Raw genomic sequence first — 15843 nt, 5'->3', positions numbered from 1 at the left:
CGGGTGGAGGTCGGTGGGCGGAGAGGAGGGGGGACGGGCGAGAGTATATACGAGGAAGACGAAGTTGGTTCGTAGAAGCCGGATATGTGACGCCACTTCCGCTCGCAAGTTGAACTCGGTTACTACGAAACGGTGGCGCGGCTAGAGACGTACGGCCACGTCCCGCACGAGCTGCCGGATTAATTCGGGTTTTCGTTTTTATCCGATTATACGAGTTTCCAAGACCGCGCGTCGCGATTTCCAGATTATCCCGGAGTTACTTGGGGAAGAATAGTCCGCCGCAGCTCGCCAACTTTCGTGGCGAAAGAGCAATCTGTCGGTGGAGAAGCGGCAAGAGAAGCGATACGTATTCCTCCCTCCCTTTCTAAATGCGTCAGCCGCGACCCGCCATATTTACCCATTTCTGCTTTCCTTCCCTGCTTACTCGCTTCCATCCCCCGTTCTAATCGTCCTCGCGAAGAATAAGAATATTTCGAAAACCCAACGCATTTGGGATCGAGAATAATTTCCTTACGAGTCGAACAAAGAGATGTAATAAATATATCCAATAGCGCCCCTTTCCATGCTTTCCTTTTCTGCACCAACTTCGAAAAAGGAAGGGGTCACTCTCGCGCCGACTCTCGTGCTTTTCCTTCCTTTCTGAACTCGTCCCTCGAAAATTGGTATATCGACGAAGAATGTACAATAGGGAGGAGAGGAGGATCCCTTGGGGCCCGAGTAAAGTGATAAGAGAAGACGGCAGAGAGGGGAAGGGGAAGAGAGAGAGAGAGAGTGACAAGAAACAAGAAGACTAGTATTTCAAGGCATTCTCGAGTGTCAGCCGTGGTTACGGAAAGGCAACGTTCTCTCGGTGTGGAACCTTCGGTAAATTCCAACCTCTCCCGTGCATCAACCTTTGCCTTTGCAAACAGAGCACAAGACCCTCTTCCGACTTCGACTTCGCAACGAATCTCACGTAGCCGGATTTCGGCAAACAAGTTGCCACCACCACCACCACCACCACCGAGCTGAACATCGCATTCCCGCCGAATCAGGGGCTGCGCCGATTCAACAACCACAACCGACACGACTGTTTTTACGAGCTTTCGCTTCGAGTTTCCCTCCCTTCCTGCTTCCAACTCGACCGATCCTCCACGAAGGGGAGGACTTTTTAACCAACGACGCGGATACGACGACGCCCGTTCGACAATCGCGCGCACCGCTAACCGACTTTGCGGCTTTACCCGATTGGATATCCGCCAAATGGCGGACGCGCGAGCTTTTCCCTCGTTTCGCCACCGAGACGAGCCGCCGTTTAACGAATCTCTTGGAAAGTGGGCGCGTAAAAAGTTTTGTTCCTAGGAGGAGTTGGTTAGTTTGCCTCGACCGATCCGGTGAACACGGGTCGGAAAAATAATCGACCTGTATCTTCGACGATACGGAATCGATACGAGAGAGAGAGAGATCCAACGACCGTTGTCCAGAAACGTACCGACATCGATCTTATTTCTATCAGAGGTTCTATCCGATCCCTCGCCTAAAAAGTTTCTCGCAAAAGTTTTACCGGCCGGGATTGTTGGAGGACCAGAAAAATGTTCGAATCAAGAACTCGAACGAGCAAACTTTTATTCCACGGCTATGAGGAGGGGGGAAGGCTCGGCGGGGATCGCTATTAACGCGAGAAAAGGATATGAGAAAAAGATGCAATTGCGTTCTGGCGAGTGGAAGATGAAAGATAAGAATGAAATAACAAACAGGAAAGGGGGAGGGTGGAGGGAGGAGGGAGCGGTAGTTGGATATTTCGAAACAGACTTACGGAGCGTCGGTTATTTTCTCGTTGGTCAGACTCAAGGGTAAATTTCGTTGAATTCGTGCGCGAAAGTAAAGCCGACTTGCTCGTGAAGAGAAAGAAATAAGACGATGGTTAGAGATAGAGAGAGAGAGAGAGAGGAGGAAGGAAACAAAAAGAAGGGAGGGAAAAAAAGAGAAAAAAAAAAAAAATAGACGAGAAAGAAGAAGGAAAAGAAGCACGCGAAACTTTCAACCGCTCCTCCACGCTATTTCCTACCGCTATCAAAACCTAGTTTACAAATGCTACTGGCAACAACGACGTTACTTGCCCCCGCACTCTCGTCTCGATCCTCTGCCAACACCGGTGTAACACCCGCTTCTCCTCCTCCTCCTCCCTTGCCCGTGGAACGGTGCAGGTCCAACTTGGACGATAGCTTGAACGTTGTTTTCGCGCTGGGTGGTGGAACGGGGAGGACGTTACCGAACGTCTTAACGGGGGCGCGGTATCATTTTTAAGCTCCTAGCAACTAGTGTTCCGTTCAACCGAGCAAAAATTGCCAATTGGACGGTCGTTATCGTTACAGCTAACGATTCGCGACTTCTTGTTTTCCCGCCCCGGTTTCGCTCGAAACCGCTCGAATCGGGCGGGCATCGTTTCCGAATAATAATCGTTCTCGCGAATTTGTCTCGATTCGACGAGAGAGAGAGAGAGAGAGAAAGGACGAAAACGGAGGGAAGATCGTTTCAGAGAGATCGGTTACTCGGTCGATAACGACAGTGTTGCGTCCAACACTCTTTGAGCGAACGAGAAAGCAGCAAGTCGTATCCGTCTGTTCTGACATTTATCAGACGGCCGCCGCGGGGAAAGCGAGCAGACTCCAATCCCCTAAAGTAGACAATAATTAATAACAGCTCTCTCTCTTTCTCTCTCTCTCTCTCTCTGGTGGTTAAGAGAGTTGTTGGGTTTTCGAGGTCGCTGTTGGTTCGCCGACTGGATCTGGAAGCACCGGTGCCTTCAACCGTTACCGACTCGTACACGCTATTTTGCGCCCACGGACAATACGGACGGTCCGGTTCGGATTCCAGCCACCAGTTTTCCCAGTCGGGGTTAATAATTTTCGCCGCAAAGGGAGCGAAAAAGGAAAATACGGGACGAAGAAATAATATTTCCTCGACAGTCAAAGGGCCGTGTTCCCGCCCTTCCGCCGCGAAACGTCGAACGAAACGACATCGCGAACACGGGGTGAACACGAAAATCCGCTTAAAAGTGACAGAATTCGGAATGAACGGAAAGCCGGCTCTCTCTCCTCGGTTATAGTTTCCTCTATTCGTTGTCGCGAATTGCGCTACGACGACGCGTAGCTTCGTTCAAAATACACGCGTGTGTACGCTGGCCGGCCACGGTAATACGTCGCGCGTAATCCTCTTAGGGTAATTGTCAGAAAGACCGATCCCTGTTTCTCTCGGCCCCGGATTCTCTCTCTCTCTCTCTCTCTCGCGCGAGGACTTTTAGCCGAGCAAACCGAGGAAAAGTTTGTCCAACTTGATCGGCGGAAATCGCGTCGCGATCATTTCGACTTCTTCGTGCGCGCCGACTAATCCACTTTGGTGTTCGAAACGGGAGAGGAGGTAATTCGCTCCTCTTTCCTTCTTCGAAACGCGTTTCCGGGAAACCTCGAGACGAAGAGAAAACGGTGGAAACGACCGAGAAACCAAATCGGAACAAAAAAAGGAGAAAGAGAATTTGACAAGATTGCGGAAAACGAGTATCTCGCAATTTTCTCTCGTCTATATATATATATATATACATATATACACGTTATGTACGCATAAATTGATGCATTTTCCCCGAGTTTCCTAATCGCGTCGGAAGACACGGTCGCTGCGGTTTCTGGTTGTAATAACAGCCACGAGGCACGTCCGGTAGCGAAGAAGCTCTTCAACGTTTTCTCATAAAGCGTCGGTTGGATTGCCCGTAAGACCGGAGCCAGCCGATAGAAGAAGCAGGAAACGACGGTTAAACGACGACGGAACGTAAAAGAAAAGAGGGAGGAGGGGGGAAAAAAGAAGGAAAAATATGGGCGATCCATAGAGTGAGAGTGAGAGAGAGAGAGAGAGAGGAGCGGCGAGATAGCGAAAGGATGAAACGGGGTGGGGAAAGAAGGAGGGAGGAGAGGGTGGGTGGATGGATAGTTGTTGGGAGAGAGCGTGGTAAGCGGGTGTAACCTTCGGCACGCGATCCTCTCCGTACGTGGTTTACGTGGCGTGGCGTGCACCAACTTTTCCCGTGCCTCGCGTTAGCCTAGTCCGCATACCGAGCCGTTCGTTGCTGATACGAGCCGTCACAATATCTCGCGCGATTCTACGCAATCGAGCTGAAACCCGCCAGCTTCGAGATTCAATCATTTTATTTCGACGCAAATCGATTTTCCAATTTCTCTCTCTCCCTCACTTTTTTTAATACCGTTAACCGCAGAGAGACGCAATAAGCGTTCTCGGCTCTCGATCACGTATCCCGATTACCTTTCATTCCGTTTTACGCGGCGGAAATACGCGGGCAGAGAGAGAGGTAAGGGTTTCGGAGCGGTTCGGAGTAAATCCGAGCGAGGATCGGTGGAACAAACGCACACACACACACACACGCGCGCGCGTTCCCGGCAAATTCGTCGATACAAACTAACCTACTTCTCGCGGAACTTGTTAATTGGGTTTAGCTAACCACAAGTGGACGCGGGAGTTGGATTTCTCCTCGACACCGTTTGTCCGCTCGCGTTCATACGTCGTCGATCTTTGTCGCGCGAGGGAGGGGAATCGGCGATAATTTTTGGGAAGTTCGACGCGCGATCGTACATTTTTAAAAAGCGATAAAAAACCTCCCCCCTCTCCCCCCTCGCGTCGTTATTGGCCATCTCGTTTGCGAATCGTGGGAAGAGCGATCGACCACCGCGCGCGATTTGCCATCGATGTCGAAGCGTTCGCATTTCTAATAGAAAATCTCATAAAACGCGCATCGGAGATGAATTATTATACATATGTGATTCGGGGGAACGACTCGGGTGAGTAACGACCGTATAAATCGTAGGTGAGCGCGTGCGACACATCCGGAAAACAATAAAATCTATATTTTAATCTGCGCCTGAGCGTCCTCGCGAGCCGTCCCCCATCAGGAGAATCCCTCCGCGAGATTGGCTCGCGAGGGAAGAGAAGCGAGAGGCTGGATTCGGGCCGATCGTTTATCACGGGACGTACGCCGCGCCATGTGGGATAAAACGCGTAAAAGCTACACTTTCCCCCCTTCTTCCTCTCCTCACCCCTTTTCTTCGTCGATGGGGACAGCGCTGTCCCGCTCTGTCCCGTCCTCGAGATCGATCAAGAAATTATTCCGGTTGCCGTTTGTTTCGCGCGTAATGAATCGTATCGATCCGTTGGAGATCGCACGAACGTGGAACACAATTGGAAAAAGGCCGAAGGAACCGAGATCCTTCTTCCCCCTCTCTCGGTTCGCCCCCTCATTATCCAACCGTCACGTTTCCCCAATTAAACCGGAGAGTTTTACGTTCGTGGAAGAAGAAGAGACGACGCAACTCTCGAGTGGCCACTACGAAAGATTTTCTTCTTCGACGAGAGAGAGAGTTAAAGAGAGTTCGATTGTTACGGTACTCGAGCAAGGGTCCCCGCCACCCAATTTCCTCCGGGATTCGTTCCACGATCCAACGATTCCCCTCCTTTAATAAACTTGATCGCGTACGTTACGAATACGCGTTTGTTGCTCGCGTGTATTCGTGGGAAAATATCATCGGGAAACGGGAAACGGCTATCGATCGATTCCTCTTCCAACTAAATATATACGTATATATATGTATATCGAATCGCTTATTCGAATTATCAGTCGACGACAAATCGATCGAAAGCAGATATTTCGATTCGTTCCCGGTAAATAAATTAGATTTCTCGTGATAGTTCGGTTTCGAAACGCGCTTTTTCGCGTAATTTCTGCGGCTCGTCTCGAAATTGGATAACGTCTCTCTGCCGAAGCGAAGTAATTAAACTTACCGGAAAGATAATCTCGACGAGATCGTCTCTGAAAGGATGTGTGTGTGTATACGCGCGCGCGTGTATGCGCTCGCGTGCGTGCAAGATCGGTTTCCTCGAAAAAATTTAGTCAGGGTAAAATAGGGATCTTGTTGATCTTCCACTTGCCCGCTGACCCGAGGACCAGGACGTCCGATGAACGAAGGAGAGGTGGAGTTTTGGAAAAAGATCGCCGTTCGCGATTTCGAAAGGGAGGATTTGGAGATTCGATTCGGATCTCGCGCTGTACGTACGACGAAATTTCTCTTCTCCCTTACAAAACTGCAATTAGTTCGAGTACGTGACTCGAGTCGTCCACGGTTCCCCATTGACGTCCCAGTTCTCCGAGGTATAACGGAAACGTTGGGAGCAAAGTTGCCACTTAATTCGCATTCGAGTTTCCAGTTTGTGGAAACTCCCAACAACCGAAGGCTGGAAACGCGGGTTCGGAAAAGGGAGAAAGATTGGCTCGAAGACGGTGCGAATCGAGACGAGAAGGAAACGAACCTTCCTTATTCCTTGCTCCACAACCTCTGATTAAACATTCCTATATCTATGTTATCTAAATTACACGCGGGGAGGGAGAGAGAGAAAAAAGAGAGAAGACACATATTCTCTTTCCCTCCATCCTCTAAAATTTCCTTTTCAATTATCGAAATTAAAGTTCGGACGATCCCTCTCCAAGTAAGGATAGCAGGTGCGTGTAATTGTACGGTTTACGGCGTAATGTAAGGTTGAAAGGACGATTAGGAGGATCTAATCGATGACAGAGGTAGACACGGAGAAAATAGCGAGATAAACACCGGAGAGGGAGTTGTTTTATCGTCGACAAAGTGGAAATAGCGGGCGGCCCGCTCCACGATTCGCAGTTGTTGCAGTGGGAAGGGAGGAGTGCGGTTTAAGTCTACGATAAACTTCCCCCCGGCGATCGAGAGAAAGACTCGGGGAAGGCGAAATCCAAAGAAGGTAAGAAGAAGGGGGGGAAGAAAAGCGCAAAACGGGTAGCCGAGACAGCAGTAGTGGTAGAAGATGGGCTGTTAAGATAAGAACGCGAGGATTCCTCGAACGAAAGTGGAAAGCGGAGGGGGTGGGGTGAGCGGAGCGTAAGGGTCAACCGCGTGCCGGCCGGGGCGTAATTTTCCCCCGGTAAGATTCTTTGCGGAGAGAACTCGCGGATAAGCCGATTTTACAGCTAACTTCCGCGAGGATTCAAGAATACAAAAAGTCTCGCAAAGCGTATAAGACGAACCGCGCGCATCCCTTCCATCTGTCGGAACACCACATTTCCCAACAACTCTTGCTAAAGTCAAATCGAAATAAATTCGAAAATTAAAATCGAACGTGTATATATATATATATATATATATATATATATATATATATATATATATATAAAGAGAGAGAGAGAGAGAAAGAATATAAAAAAGAGAAGATGTTCTTATATACAGTTGCGTAACAGGGTAGTTAAAATGAAAAAAAGGAAAAGAGGCGACTCAACTTTTGGAGTTGCAAGCAAGGATTTGCTAAAAGTATTCAACGCGCATACCATCTTTTTTTCCCCGCCACTTTTTCATCCGGCAAACGGGGGAAATCTTTTAAAACATCGGCACGGTTCAAACCTAATGGAAAAGAGTCGGGGAGGAGGAAAAGAGGGAGGGAATAGTTCCTTCTTCCTCCATTGTACATAAATTTCATTCCTCCTCTGTATATTTTCGCGCAAACGGGCGCGAAGCGTTTTCTATTAAACCAACTAAAAAAGTTGATCCGCTTATGTCAGTTGAAAACGATCAATTCCTCCTCTTCCTCCTCCTCCTCCTCCCAGCGCAATTATAATAATCTTTACGACGAGTTTTATACGAGTTAAAAAAGAAATGAAATTTCGCGGATGAAATTCTTCCCTTCAAACGATCGCGTTTGCGGCCGCTTCTCTCGCCGGCGGACACGAGGTTATAAAAAAGAGGAGAGAATCGCGTTATAAATCTGTATATTTGCCGTTACCTATTATACGCGTGCGAAAGTGTGGAACGATGTTGCGATCGATGGATCGTAAAAAAAAAAAATTACAGGGGAAGCAGCAAGAGGTCAAGGTTTTTACGAATCGGGTTTTACGTTCGGCTAAATGCATCCGGAAAAGTACTCGATTCGCTTGCAAAGATCGCACAATCGACTCCGTTCCCCGCTTTTAATCCGGAGAACTAAACTGTCGGAAGAAGCCACTGTCAGCATCGAGGAATCGAAAACTTTCCTCGCAAACTTTCCGTCGGAATTTGAGCTTCGCTTCTTTGAGAGTGAAAGAGAAAGAGAGAGCGCGCATCAGCTTTTTCAGCGGGAGAAAGATACAAAAGCGTGACGGAAATGGATTTATTAATCTTAAAAATGGGAAAGGCTACGCGCGTTATCGATCCGGTGGAGGAGAGAGGAGAAGAGAGGGGGAAGGTTTCTCGATGGAAAAGAAGCGAAAGCGGAAAATTGTTCGGCTCAAAGGAGGAAATCTCAACGATGAAATTCCAAAGTTATCGTTGCGTCGATATTCTAAAGTATAATATTTCTTCTTTGATTTTATCACCGGTTTAACGTAGAAGGAAGAAGGTTTGGTCTGGTTACACTCGCGTGTAACGCGTGTTAGGTTGGCGGACGTTGCAACTCCGTTTGACATGGAGTAGACACGTTTGAAAGAGGAAACGCGGAAGAAAGAAGAAGGGACGGGAGAAAAGATGCGTCGCGGTGAGAAAAGTAGGGTGAAAAATAGACGTGACGTAAAATTGAAAATGTAGCCGGAACACGCACCGAGGCCGCCTCGGGGCTTCGAAAATCCATTGGCGGCGAGGAAAGCGTTGACCTCGTTGTTACACGTACCGTCGTCGCGAGTAAGAAAACCCGTGTAGAAAAGCAAGAAACGAAAGCTAGTAGTAGTTGTCGGACGTAAGACGATCGAGATTCTCGCTCCATGCAAACGGAACCGATATCATCCTCGACTCGGAACTGAATTTTTCACCACGTATCTCGAATAATTCGTTACGATGATAGAACGAGAGATCGTTAATGTTCCTCGCTACGTTCTTCGAAACTTTTGTTTCGACAAACGATAGAGGGGGAAAAAAAAAAAGAAAAGATCGAGCGTACGTCGACACGCGAAGATCTTTCGAAAAGGGAAAGAAAATAGTGGATTATTTTTTTCTTTTTTTTTTATCGTGGAAATTACTACGATATTATTCGAGGCACTGTAAGGAGGTATGGTTATTACGGCAGTTATTGCGAATTATGGTGCTACTATGTGGAACAGCGACACCCTCGCGCCGTCCATACAAATGCAGGTACCGAGAGTGAAGTAAAGGGGCTGAAGAGAGGGTGTGTGTGTGTGTGTGTGTGTGTGTGGGTGGGTGTGTGCGCGCTGCCTTCCTTTCTTGCCTTCCTCCTCGCCTTCCTCTATACTTCTCGAACCTCATTATAATAGTAATCGATAAGTAACCCACCGCGATCCTACGTGCGGTTAATGGACCGATTTAAAGCGTGGGACGCGATACGAAACGAAGCCCAAGTTGAAGTTAAGTAGCCGTGGACACGTGGACGAATAGGAATGGGGCGACGCGACGTCGTGGAAGGAAACCTTTGAGACAATGCCGTGGCTATCGACGCGAGTATCGCGTTTGTTACGTGTCGTCGAGCATTCCGCTTCCTCCTCCTTTTTCTTCCTTCTCAATTTTTCTGAAAAGTCGAAAAGGCGAAAAACAGGTCGACTAATCGTACGTAACGGGGGAAAGTTGGCGAAGCCGTCGCTGGTGCTGCTACGAGTAAATGGAGCTCGGGAAACGACGGATTGATCGCGTCCCTTTCGAGTTGGCGTTTAGAAAAAGACGCGACGAAACGTTAATCTTACGTCGGCGACAACGTTACTTCGGCCCTCTTTATTTTCCAACTTTCGTCTTAGCCGCATCTCCCGCGGGATCGGCTTTCTTCTTCTTCTTTCTCCTCCTCCTTCTCCTCGGTTCCACCCTCGGAAAATGGGTAGTAGACCCTTGCAGAAGGCAGCGATCCATCATAAATTTAATATTCGAAATTTCAAGAATGTTCCACGCGCTTTGGGGGCCATCCGTTTCGACCGACGATATAAATTCGTCCGATAATGTACCGGGAGTATACTACTACGTTGGTTGAAGGAGAGGAGGGAAGGGAGGGAGAAAAAAAAATCGCGTTTTATTCTTGACCGTGTAAAAAAAAGGCGAGATTTTGAAAGCATAGCACGGGAAACCATAGCAACGTGCGGGAATATATTTGTATATTTAGCAACATCCGCAAAATTTAATTATTTACGATGAATTTATTTTCTTCGTCGAGAGCATCAACGACCAAAATATTTCCTGCAACGTTTGCTTCTCTTTCTTTCTTTCTTTCGTTTTTTTCTCTTCTTTCTTTTTTCTCTCTCTCTCTCTCTTTCTCCTCAGTTAGTTACGAAGCTTCCGCATTTTCAGAAGGAAAAAAAAAAGTATTAAAATAATTCAAACGAAGCATTATAATATCTACGTTTAATAAATCAAACTGTCACGATAGTAGGTATATACGAATTTTCCCTTCACGGATTAGTTGTAATTTTCGAGAGCCGAGCTGTGCATTTTCCACCTGGGAGAACTGCATAAGTGGATTGTAAATTTGTTCTGTCAATACTATTATCTTTTGATTAGCGTACCTCTCTCTGGCGACATGTCGCACGCTAATTTAGCAATCCAAAGAGAGAAAGATACAGAAAGGCATTTCTCCGAGTTGGTAAGAGGATTATTATACATTCTACTCATAATTGCGCGTTAGAGATAGTTGGCGGGGGAAAAAAAGAAAACTTGTTGCCTTTTCGCCTCCATCTTTGAACCGAAAGATTCACGGAATGATTCATCCGTACGATTTTCCCATTATCGAGTAAGGGGCAAAGTGTTATCCCCCTCTCCTCCGTTATATTAAGACGGAAGGAAGGGAAAGAAGGATCATGCATATGCAATGTAATTACATTTACACCTCTCGTTTAATAGGTGGTACGCCGCAACGCGTGTAACGAGTTATAACATTTCCATTCCGAAGTGTAACGGATTTCCGTATTTTTATTCGGGACGAGAAGAGGATTTAGAGAGGCGACAGGTAACGGGGCAAATTCCTATAATTTTTCCAACGGTTCGAAATGCTCGAAACTACGACGAGCCGTGTTGCGACGCAACGCCAACGATCGAGAAAACCGCGAATAATTTCCTCCGTTCGTTCGGAACAAGCTCTTTTTTTTCCCCTCCCGAATATATACGTCAATTACACCGATTTTCCCACGTGCAAATCCATGTCTGATGACACTTCGAACCGGATGGGAACATCGAACTGCACTTTGGCATCCCTATAAATTGCATCTCTGACGAGGCGTGAAAAAAAAAAAAGAAAAAAAAAGAAGAAAAAAAAAAAAGAATAACGGAGGGGAAAAAAATCGTTGATAAATTCGCAATGTCAACATCTTTGCGGTTGGAAACGCGGAAACTCGTCGTCGTTCTTATCGCGATCGATACGAAAGCTCTACGGAAAATTTTTACTCTCTGGCAAATATCGATTATAGCTTATATCGAAAGCATAAAATAAATCCTTTCTTTCGATCTGTCGATCTTTGACCGAACTTTGGGAGGGGAGAGTAAAATATTCGAGGATCGAGTTTTTGCGAGTCGGGGGAAAAGGAGAGGGAGGGAAAAAAAAAAAAAAAAAGAAAGAAAGAAAAAAAAAGAGGTCGAGCATCGAGGTATTGGCCGAAGCCAGAGAAGCGTGGAATAAAAAAGCGGCGCGAGGCGGTGTGCTGCGTGTACACGCGGTTCGCGTTCGATGCCGGGGAGAAAATCAGTTTAACTCCTGAACGAACCTTTGCCGCCTACCATAGCTAATCCCAGATCTGCAGGCAAGTTCACGACGGGGGTGTAAACCCGAGAATGTTGCGGCTAAGCTAACCTCCCCCCTCCCATCCCTCCCCACCTCTTAGTCCCCCAACATCGGTTGGTAGCGTTCTGTACGATACCTGGTGCGAGTCTAGGCCAACCTCTAGCTTATCCCGACGACGAGGACGAGGACGACGACGACGACGACACTCGTTCGATACCGTAAAAGCCTGCGCGAGGGGATGGACAGGAAGCAAGAACGAAACGGAGGAGGATGCGCTGGGAGATGGGGGGATGTTAGCGGTTGCCAGCTATCCTACCACCACCCTCCTACCAGCGGAGGATCGCGCGAGAGAGCGGACCCCCCGCCGTCAAGGGATCCCATAAAATAGCTCCACTAACTTTTTTACTTTATCATCCAGCCAGTCCTCTCGCGAACCCTCTCTGTCGATATATACTCCCCCTGCCGCCTCCTATATACCCCCGCGTATGCCACCTACCACCGATAACCACCACCACCGCCACCCCCGCCAAGAAACTTGGCAAAAAATTTGCATTTCATCGCGTATAATGCGAAAAGGAAAGGAAGAGAAATAGGCAAAATGAAATACGAATCAGCGGGGGGGAACACGAATTCTATCCTCGTTAGTCGGAAATTAACGACAAACGAATTTAGGAGGTGGATGAAATAACTTTTGATTCTTTTTCAAACGGGAACGAAACGGGACGGAACGGGACAGGACAAAACGAGACGAGTGGAGACGAAACGAAACGAAACGAATCGAAAAGGGAATAGAGCGAAAGAGAGAAGGGGATGAAGAAAAAAAAAGGAAAGGGGAAGAGAAAAGGATAAATAGATGGATAGACAGGGAGTCGCGCATCCACAGGCAGAGCTTTCGTTCCCGCTACCCTCGAGGATGATTTTTCGAGAACGCACGACAGCAAACGAACCTCCGAGGAAATCTTCGTGCTCGACCTGGGCTATTTCCCTTTCCACGATGTAGACAGGACAGACAGGACGGATCTGCATTAACTATGGATTCACCTCATCCTCCTTATCCTTCCTTCGAGATTCTTTTTTGCGGTTTCTATCTTTATCGTTTTCCCCTTCCCCCCTCCCTTCTCTCGCCCGACCGTTTCCTTTTCCTTTCTCCCCTCTTTTTTTTTTCCTTTTTTGGCCCCGCGAGAACGGGAACAGTGGCAGATTCGTTCCGTGTACGGGCCGATAAGGTGTATTAACGCGCGATCGAGCGTCAGGGAACGCGCACGAATTAAAAAAGAAAAAAAAAAAAAAAAAAAGAAAAAAAGGAAAAAAAAGAGATGGGTTGGCGGATATTTTTTTTTTTTTTTTTACTTTCGTCGGACAAATTATTGAATTGGTCGGTGATCGAAAAGCTGGTCGGAGAAAATGATCGGTTCGGAGCTCGGATTCATCTCCGTTGGGACGAACGTCCATACGAATCGAATCGACCTTTGATCAGAGGCGCGCAGATATCGATGAAAATTCGCGACCCGATCTCTATCGTCATATCGTCTCGAAATTCTCGCGTCCCGTCAGATAGAATCTCGGTTAGACGCGTCCGGGTTATCGGCGATTCAACTTGGGAATCATAGATTATGGCGTAATTAATTGACCGAAATACGGGAGGTAGGGGGGGGATGTGTCATCCCGTGATTTCGGAGTCAGCATAAAGCGGCGCTGAATTAGCGAGTATCGAGGCGACGGATTACCGTGTAATGACCACGATTACCATGCAACTCGAGTCAATGGTCGCGCGCGATTTGTCATCGAATCGAAATTCTCGCCGAGTACGATGCAAAGTGGGATTCGTATCGCGGGGATCGCAGTACTCGAAGCTACGACGGGAACGGGTTGTAGCGGTTGCTAGGCCCACGAGCCGTTCCCCCGTGCGTCCGTGTCCGTGTCCGTGTCCGTCCAATTCGATCCACGCAGTCTTAAAGTCCACTAGGAACGGTCTTCGTGTCTCCTCCCTTCGCTTCTCCACGTGGTTGCGAATCGTTAATCCTCGGGAGACTCCTTTGCTTCGATGCATTGTCCAACCACGATCCCAACGCGTTTGTTTACCGACATTGTCCGATTCGTTATATACATATATATATATTATATATAATATATATATATATATATATATACATATAGGAATCGGTCGAAATTCACGCGGTTGGGAAATTCGTAACTCGACGGCACATGGTCCAACGCTACGAATCGAACGCATCGAAAACGTTGGTGTGCTTGCTCGTATCCGTGTACACCGGAACGACACACGTGTTCCATTCGCTCGTTATCCGGCCACGGTAGCTCGAAGCGCGTTTTATATTATTCGATGCCTCGTAGGAGGATGCTCGAGCACTTTTCAACCGCGATAGAACTTTGGAAAGTTCGCAAAGCAGCGTAATTATTACTTGAAATCCTGTAGCCGCTTTACGCGCGTACGCGAATCCTTGGGAAGAAACAATCACGCGATATTCGAGTCTTCGTCGGATCGCGAAAAGAGAAACTGCGTGTTGCGCTTCATCCCGCACATTTGATCTCGTCTTTATTTTATTTCTTTCTTTTTTTTTTCGTTCTTTGTGTTCTTTTCAGCAACCACAACTCGCGAAAAATCACTCTCGTTCCGCGTATAACGATCGAACGCATCCTCGACCGAGTCGAGTCGTCGTTTTCTGAAATATTGGAAGTCAGTGATTGGAACATGAATCGAACACTCGACTCGGCTGGTCGAAATCGGCGTTCGGATCGTTGATACGTTAAAATATACGGGGAAAGTTTACACGCACGATGTCTGCACGCGCGCGATTTTTGTTCAAAGTTCTGCACAAATAGGAGACACGCGTTATTACACGGAGAATCAAACACTGGACGCGAACAGTTGGGAACAATGTCCGCGCAAATGTCCACAAAAGTCTGTGAGGAAAAAAAAAAAAAAAAGTGGATTTCTCTGGTCGATTACTCACCACCATTCTGCGCGATAATCGGGTCGATAGCCACCAACAGGACGAGGAAGATAGGAGTCATATTGACCACCCTCTTTCCCGTCTTCTCTCGGTCTCCCGTGATCACTGCACACTTAATACCACCGTTGCAGCGTTCCACCTATGGAAAAACAAATCACGCTCGTCATAACATACCACCTTCACTTCGTTCCGCTGTTGGAGATCTTCGTGCGAGCGAAGACGTCGGGGCGAAATCGTTCGAGCGTGTGCGCGTTAGCGTGTGCGTGCGTGGCGCGCGTGTGTGCGCGCCTCGATGACAACCTGTCGAGCTGGAAGAACAACCAAATAGGACGGGAAATTCGTTCTCGAGCTGTGTACGTTGTCGAGCTGTGATCGGTGGAGGATTCCCGATCTCGCTGGTCGGTCGATCCTAGTCGGGCGGCGAGACTACAGTAGAGTAAAAAAATACTATTTATCGATGCTCGGTCCGTAGTTGATGGACAAGCACGGACAAGGGAAACGCTTATTCGGCGAGAATCGAACGTAACTATCGACACGCGCCATTTACTACCGGCCCGGTGTTCTCCGCTCTCGGTAGAAACCCGAATTTACCGAGCACGCTCGCGCACGATAAAAGGAAAAAACGGCAAGTTTTTCACCAACATCGTTAACAACGATCGCACGCCCGTTGTTCCTCGATTGCAACGAGATCGCATCGCGAGCATCAGTCTGTCCTCGTCCTTCTCCTATATCCTCCTATATCGACTCCCGATTTCCTTTCGCTTCGATCGTATACGGATATCGATCTCTCGACGATGACGATGTCCTCGGTCGTCGCTGCGTTGTTTCCAAAAACTGCTCTTCCGAATGTATTTCCCCGGAGATCAACGAACTTCTTTTCCCTTCTCTTCCATCGATCCTTCCTTCCTTCCTTCCTTCCTTCCTTCTTTCCTCTTCTTCTTTTCTATATCGACTCCCAGCTATACGAATATTGTGGACGAGGTGTATCGCGATAGGCGAAGAAGAAGAAGAAAAAGAAGGTTGAAAACATTTCTCCTCTTCCCTTTCTTATACTGCAGCATTCCCGTATATAATTTCCACTACTTCCGAACCACTTTACCTGTACTCTTTCTTTCGATGATTCCACGACCATCCCATA

General features: G+C 47.7%; 1 protein-coding gene across 17 annotated transcripts in view; it reads right to left on the bottom strand.

Annotated features, from left to right (window-relative positions):
* LOC413569 (tyrosine-protein phosphatase Lar) overlaps window positions 1-15843 on the bottom strand; it is a 202672-nt gene that overhangs the window by 101089 nt on the left and 85740 nt on the right. For all 17 annotated transcript variants that reach the window (XM_026445046.1, XM_026445056.1, XM_026445045.1 and 14 more), the window contains exon 3: window positions 14706-14844. In XM_026445046.1, the coding sequence (XP_026300831.1) occupies window positions 14706-14844 (139 nt within the window). The remainder of the gene's footprint in view (window positions 1-14705; window positions 14845-15843) is intronic.

This window comes from Apis mellifera, linkage group LG14 (assembly GCF_003254395.2).
Source record: "Apis mellifera strain DH4 linkage group LG14, Amel_HAv3.1, whole genome shotgun sequence".
NCBI classification, from domain to species: Eukaryota; Metazoa; Arthropoda; class Insecta; order Hymenoptera; family Apidae; genus Apis; species Apis mellifera.
Note: the sequence above shows the minus strand (reverse complement) of the source record. Positions and strands in the feature narration are given on the sequence as shown.